General features: G+C 41.2%; 1 protein-coding gene across 4 annotated transcripts in view; it reads right to left on the bottom strand.

Annotated features, from left to right (window-relative positions):
• Positions 1 to 7,233, bottom strand: part of dgkza (diacylglycerol kinase, zeta a) — a 121,422-nt gene that overhangs the window by 46,405 nt on the left and 67,784 nt on the right. For 3 of the 4 annotated variants that reach the window (XM_016530735.1, XM_016530736.1, XM_016530737.1), the window contains exons 2-4: positions 2,738 to 2,846; positions 2,525 to 2,620; positions 1,353 to 1,430 (exon numbers count right to left, since the gene is read on the bottom strand). In XM_016530735.1, the coding sequence (XP_016386221.1) occupies positions 1,353 to 1,430; positions 2,525 to 2,620; positions 2,738 to 2,846 (283 nt within the window). Of the gene's footprint in view, positions 1 to 1,352; positions 1,431 to 2,524; positions 2,621 to 2,737; positions 2,847 to 3,490; positions 4,052 to 7,233 lie in introns of those variants that run through there. The other variant, XM_016530734.1, reaches the window with a different exon arrangement.

Here is a 7,233-nt window from a genome sequence, read left to right as displayed (position 1 = left end):
CCTACTCCTAAACCTACCAATACTAGGGGGTGCATAATCTGGCAGGGTGCAAATTTCGACACTACACCGGCAGTGCGTTCAGGAGCGGTGCGTCTGCAGCAGTGCAGAGATCGTTTCCACACCAAGTTTATGTTTGCTGCTCTGCAAGCGCTGAATTAAAGTTTGTTTGCAGTGTTTGCAGTAAATATGAACAGGGATTGACACGAAAATGTAGTAATTACACCATAAATGCAAGTCTACTGTTATATAATCATTTTAGATACAATAATAGATGCACTCGTGGAGGTAGGAAAACAAAGTTCTTTACGAACCGAAGTATTGCTTGTAATAAAGATTTAAATGCAAAAGAAAAGGCAGTTGAGCTGTCTATTTCTGTCAATGGTAAGTTTGTGATAACGTAAGAAAAGTAGTTTAAATGTTTTGCTAATTGCTTGAGCAACTTAATATATAAATCTAGAAGTAATTGCAAAAGTAAAAAGCATTGAATAATGTGTTGCTTATATTTATTGTGCTTAAACATGTCTGTGAAAAATTGTATTACTGTACTGTGTAAAAAAAAGAATTGCAATGCCGAAAAAGCATTTTCAGTGACAATGTTTGGATTTGAAATCAAAATAATGGATAAATGTTGTGTTTGTGGTAAACAGCCACGGATCAGTAGCGGACTCCTGTGTGAAAGCTGCTTCTCCTTTCACAAGAGTCACCTAAGAGGGGAATTCCCCCCATTTTCAAAAATGAAATTCAGGCCTGAATAAATGTCTAAAAATCCTGATTGGAGTATCACTATAAATAGTTATAAATGATAAAAAGAAGGCTTTAAAAAGATCGGTATCGGTGATCGGTATCGGCAGATACTGCTTTCTATGATCGGCCTCAAAAATCCTGATCGGAGCACCCCTACTAATAAGAAACAGAATATGTCTGGCAAAAAAAACTTTCTGAATTGCATGGTTAAACCAGATTTTGTCTTAACTTCAAACCAATTAAGTTATCAAAAAAAAAAAAAAAACATTTGAATGCCCCCTTCACAGGCTGGATGGACTGAGAGCTAAAGTGGCTCCAGATGTTAACAGGATTCTGTTATTTGGCTGTTCTAGGTTTATCAGGCCAGACAGTCACCAGTCTTTACTAAGATCAGATGTGTGAGTGATCCATTAGCCCCAGCCGAGTCTGAGAAAAAGCTAGAGAGTTTCTCACTCTGAATGATGGGTCTTTGAGGGGCACCTCATCAAGCCCCTCCCCTTGAGGCGGAGCTTTCCAGTCCAATAACTGAAGGGAGGAACACGTATGGTCTCTGATGCAGTGTCAGATCATGACTCTACCTTTGTGTTTCCACTGGTAATGGCACTCACCTTTTCCAGCTGTTCAATGCAGATGGAGTGAACTACGATCTTGCAAGCAGCACACTTTTTCCGAGCAACAGACTTTTGCTGTGAAAACCAGAAAAAAGAGACATTAGATTTACTCTGACAGGTGATCTTCACTTGATACAAAATTTACAATAAAAAAAACTAAATCATGATTTAATGCACATAATTTGAAAGTTGAAATTATGCAATGCATTCTGCAAGCCAGCCACCAGAGGGCAGCATTACACTAAGAGAGAAAATATGAGCGAAAAAGAGAAATGTTCAATTGAGAGATTCTCTTTTTCCCCCTTTACCTTCCATCTATTTCTATATTCTCCATCACCATTTTGCTGTATATTATACAATCTGTTATTCTCTCGAATCTAAAATTTGCTGCATCTCACTTTCGCCCCACTATTTACTCTCCTCTGTTTACTCACTTTTTCTTAAAGGGGTCCTATTATGCTTTTTCACTTTTTCAACTTTAGTTAGTCTGTAATGTTGCTGTTTCAGCATAAAAAAGATCTGCAAAGTTACAAAGCTCAAAGTCCACTTCAAAAGGAGATATTTTATTTAACAGAAATCACTTTTTAAAAACTACAACGAACGACTCGTTTGGACTACAACGCATATTTTCCGGGATTTGATATATCACAAATATCGACGAATGGGACGAGACCTGGCTGAGCTACACTAGAGAAGGCAATGAGTGTTATCACTACGTCGGAGACACGCTAGCTTTCCCAAGGCAGACGAACTTAAAGTGGTTACAATCATCCGGGTTTAAATCGCACTCAAATTGATTTGATTTTGATGCAATATTTACACTGAAGATGCAGGCGGCTATGGTAAGGGGCATGACATTTCCCGACCAGGCGCCGAGTGCTGCCAATCACAACACACACTGGCCCAGCTAACCAATCACAGCACATTTCGTATTTCAGAAGGCGGGCCTTCATTTGATACAAGAACTATTCGAGCCGTTCATGCCAGACTGGGGAGAGAGGTGTTGTAATAATGTAAAATGTGTGAAAAATAATGTGTTTTTCGAACAACCTAGTATGAGAGCCTGTTCTAGTACACCCCTAAAACAAAATCAAGACTTTGTAAAAGAGCATAATAGGACCCCTTTAAAGAGGGACATATACTGACATTCCTATCAAACACACACTCACCAGGGATTTGGCGTAACAGTGCTGTTCTCCGACGTAACAGAAGTCCCCAGAGACATTCGTCTCGAACCAGATGTGCTCTCCGTACAGAGCTGATTCCTGCTCAAATACAAAGCATCAAATTAAATGTGAAACCAGAGAAAGAAACTGTAGCTCTATCAAGAGTACAAAGAAGAGAGATCTGAAGTCTAGATTATTTGGGTTTGTGTTACTCACACTCCAGTCCACTGTGCTGCGGATTTCTCTGTCTGTTTCCCCCTTGGCCAACACAGCAGCACTGGGCTGGCATGAGAGGTGCTGGAGACCGGACTTGGCAATGGCCTTCCTACAAACAAACACAAAACAGAAAGGTTCCATAAAACATCAAGCAAAAATGATAAACAGTCAGAAACTCAATGTATAGCCCGGATCTACACATACACAAAGAAGAACAGTAAAAGTGTCAAACAAAACAAAACATTCAGAGTACTGTTGTTTAACAGTGTGCGTCACATGTAAACCATAAAAAAGGAGAAGAGAGATATTTCAATTTGAAAAATGAAAGTAGAGAGTAAAAATAAATGAGAAACAGAAACATTGAAACTTTGTGTTCAGCTCAGCTGCACTCCAAACTGACACTCATAAAATAACCCACTGCTCTCAAACTCCACCAATCATATTTCTTGCATATACAATTCAAGGAATAGTTCACTATTGTTTCAAATTATCTGAAAGAATACAAGAGACAAAGTTCCTTACTAATCACATATATTGGAATTACTGTTGGAGTGCTAAGGCTAGCATTAAGGTCATTCACTTTGGGGTTGAAATTATGCGGTGCTGATAAAAACTTTTTTTCCCCCCAAAAGTGACAAGAGAGACATGCTCTCACATACCCACAGCAACAAAAAGTGATAGCAAAGTCCAAATAGCTTCTGGTACAAACACACACATATTAAGACATACAGCTGTAGTTAGGGCTCTACATACGAGAGGAACGCACTCCATGTGTCAATCAGTGGGTTGTAGTAAGTTTCCTGCAGTGTGTGTGAAAGACCGAGATCTGTCCAGCAAGGGGAGCTCGTCCTGTACAGTTCAACTGATCCTCGAGCTGCAAGAGAATTTCGCCTCCCTGCCCACAATCCACCTACATTAGACAGACCCTGTGCCTGACTGGTCCTACGGTAACGGCCATACAGCCCATAAGAGGCTGGGCTCCGGTAAACGGCCTCAGCAGGAAGTAGGTGTGAGGAGTTTCGCCGCAGGCAACGTGGGGCACGGATGAGGGGGCGGGGCTGAATACTTTTTCCCGCCAACAAACCCTGAGCCAACCACGTCATACACTTATCAGACTCTGACTCTAAGTCCATCCCTGCTTGCTTGTGCTCCTCCTGGCTACAGTCACTATCAGAGAGAGAGGAGTATTCTTCTGCACTCTTATTCTCAGTTTCGTGATCTTCACTCATTTGCACCACGCTAGCCAGGAGCAGTGATGGGCCCAGGAGCTGGGCGTGAATGCTACGGTGTTTGGCAGCCTGTCTCCGTCGGATAGCGAACCGTGGGGTCAGGCAGGCTGTTGCACCGCTCGACCTCCTTCTGGTGAAGTGTCCTCTTCTGTGTTGAATGACTCCCGTCGGCACGTTGCTGGTTTGGAGCTGAGAGCTAGACCTGCGTCTCTGAGCCAGGCCAGCTGACGGCAGGCCCACGCTGGAGCGCCGGTGCGCTTTACTCACTGCAAGTGACACGCTGGAGCGCCTGTGTCCGCTTGGCTCACAGGTTTTCCGTCTGAAACGCAGGCCAAACAATGCGCCAACCACGTCATACACTTATCAGACTCTGACTCTAAGTCCATCCCTGCTTGCTTGTGCTCCTCCTGGCTACAGTCACTATCAGAGAGAGAGGAGTATTCTTCTGCACTCTTATTCTCAGTTTCGTGATCTTCACTCATTTGCACCACGCTAGCCAGGAGCAGTGATGGGCCCAGGAGCTGGGCGTGAATGCTACGGTGTTTGGCAGCCTGTCTCCGTCGGATAGCGAACCGTGGGGTCAGGCAGGCTGTTGCACCGCTCGACCTCCTTCTGGTGAAGTGTCCTCTTCTGTGTTGAATGCCTCCCGTCGGCACGTTGCTGGTTTGGAGCTGAGAGCTAGACCTGCGTCTCTGAGCCAGGCCAGCTGACGGCAGGCCCACGCTGGAGCGCCGGCGCGCTTTACTCACTGCAAGTGACACGCTGGAGCGCCTGTGTCCGCTTGGCTCACAGGCTTTCCGTCTGAAACGCAGGCCAAACAATGCATCCATTGGACTCGGTGATAAGAGAAGACGCTATACGCCACGACTGATGTCTTCCCCAGAGGACGCTGTGGGTGCAAGAGCGAGTCGGTCAGCGCACACAATACATAGACAACAAACACATGAACAAATCTGGTCCGACTGTCTCCACGAATGCAGTGCTGTTCCTTTGACCTTTTTTGAAATAACAATGATGGGTCATGAGACCACCACTAATCACTCCAATCAGCTCTATTCAGTGCTATTCAATGCCAATCAACTCTATTCTTCTCACCCGTGACTTATTTAGCAGCTCAGATGAAGCTGAAGAAAACCATCTAAATCCTCTGCATCCGAGTATCTGTCTGAATCGTAACCAAGAAAATGAAACCTTTAATCAGCAATGCTACGTAACTGGACGACATACGATAACAATTGATTCAGGAGTATAATGTGGTCATGATATACCTGACTGCGCTCAGGTAACGTTACCTGGAGAAAGTGTATCTGACAGCGATATTTATAGAAGTCATCTCCGCTCTCACTCTTCACTCTTTCTGATCCCACAGAGAGACTTCTCAATAGTGCCCTTAAAGGGATAGTTTACCTAAAAATGTAATTTTTTTTACTGAAATTTTTTTTTTTTTTTAAATATCTTGTGTTTCGCATAAAAAGAGTGTCATACATTTCTGCAAACACATTCAGCATATTTTCTACCAACAACGTCTGACGTGTTTACACTTTATACGGTGTGAGAAAAGCTACACTAAATCTCAATCTGAATTTCCAGAAAAGTGATTTGAATAGGATTTCAAACTACATATCAATATAGCTTGAAACGGTTTTGTAAAAATCATATTTCATGAGATTTTTTGCCATTCACACTTGCCAAAATATGATCCGATTCTTATCGGACATGCACAAAAATAGGATTTGGACTGACAGTCTGAACAAGGCCTTAAAACACAAAACACTAACTCCTTAAACACATTATCATAATCATAATGATATCCAGCTAAATATGTCAGAATAAACATGCTGTGGAACACTTAATGAATAAAATGAGATTAATGCTCATAAGACGTTATTCTATTTAGCACATTCATATGAAAAGATCACCTACATTACTGTCCGATGAAACACAGTCTAGTATACGGTTTCTCTATATTTAACAAGAGACAATAAAAACAGTGGAATCTAATGAAAAACTATTTTGTAATTAAACACACAGACAAATGAAGTACTAGAGAGTATAAACAACGCTGGAAATATGTGGATTTATTTCTGCAGCCTTTAAAAAAAGTTGTGCATAACTCAAGCACCACAGTTTGATCTCGTTTGAAAAAGAACTTAAAGTTTCATAAGTCATGTGAGCTCACAGGCCTGTTATCAGATTCCCACACTGTTAAAGGTCACCAGTGAGTAACTGTTTTTTCAAAAATACACCACATGACTGACACATTATTCTGCAATGCAAATAAACGATAAAGAAAAAAGTCATACTGTAAATATGCATTTTCCATAAACAGTCCGTGAATATAACCATGACACTGTCAGAGTTCAAGCAAGAATTTAAAGCGACAGCCAAGTGCTTTCCTGGTGGACGACACTAGTGCTTGTCTCTCATAATGTAATGAATAAAGGCTATAAAAGTATACTGTAAAAGACTAATGCCTATTATATTATACTGTCATAATAATAATGTCATGTGGCCTTCACAGGTTTATTCAGCAATTTAAAAATGCTTGGTGATTTAAGTTCACTGTTACCAAGTTCTAAAAATACTATTTAGTTCCTTAAGAAATTTGCTGAATAATCAGATGTGAAGATGACAGTGGCAGTACAATGTGTGTCTGTCTTTAGTGTCACTCTTTGGTTCTCATTGCTAAGGTCAGCAGAGGTGACAATTTTAAAATGTACCACTGTGTGAACTAGGGCTGGGTGATATGACGATATTATCGTATATCGACGATGTCTCGTAAGTATCGCGATGTCGATGTCAACAGTCAGGTAACAGACGATTATCGACATTATCGGAAAAAAATGACAAATGATAAACCTAGTAAGTTGCAAAAAATATTTTACATAGCCCCATAGTCACCATACAGGTATTTTTGCATGCAAGAATGAAACTATTTAGTAGGAGGGTTGGGAATTGAAAAGCTATTCCAATTTTGGAAATCAGATTAGATGCGTAAGGTCAGGAATCGAATTACTTCTTATAAAATTAAATTTCGATTCTGTTTCTCAATTTCTGTATGCGCATTTATTGTGATTTCAAAAGATTCAACTGCAAGAAGACGAAATAGAACTCGTTTTCTGTGCTGCACACACACACACACAAAGCGCACGCACTAAAGCCGCCTCTCACTGGACTGAGCTCTCTTTCTCGCATTCTTACACATTTGAATGGACAAATACACACAGAATTATATCAAAATATCCCATAAATACAATCGGTTATGTC

The sequence above is a fragment of the Sinocyclocheilus rhinocerous genome, unplaced genomic scaffold, assembly GCF_001515625.1.
Source record: "Sinocyclocheilus rhinocerous isolate Xijiao unplaced genomic scaffold, SAMN03320098_v1.1 scaffold1115, whole genome shotgun sequence".
Classification (NCBI taxonomy): domain Eukaryota; kingdom Metazoa; phylum Chordata; class Actinopteri; order Cypriniformes; family Cyprinidae; genus Sinocyclocheilus; species Sinocyclocheilus rhinocerous.
This window is presented reverse-complemented; position numbering and strand designations above follow the sequence as displayed.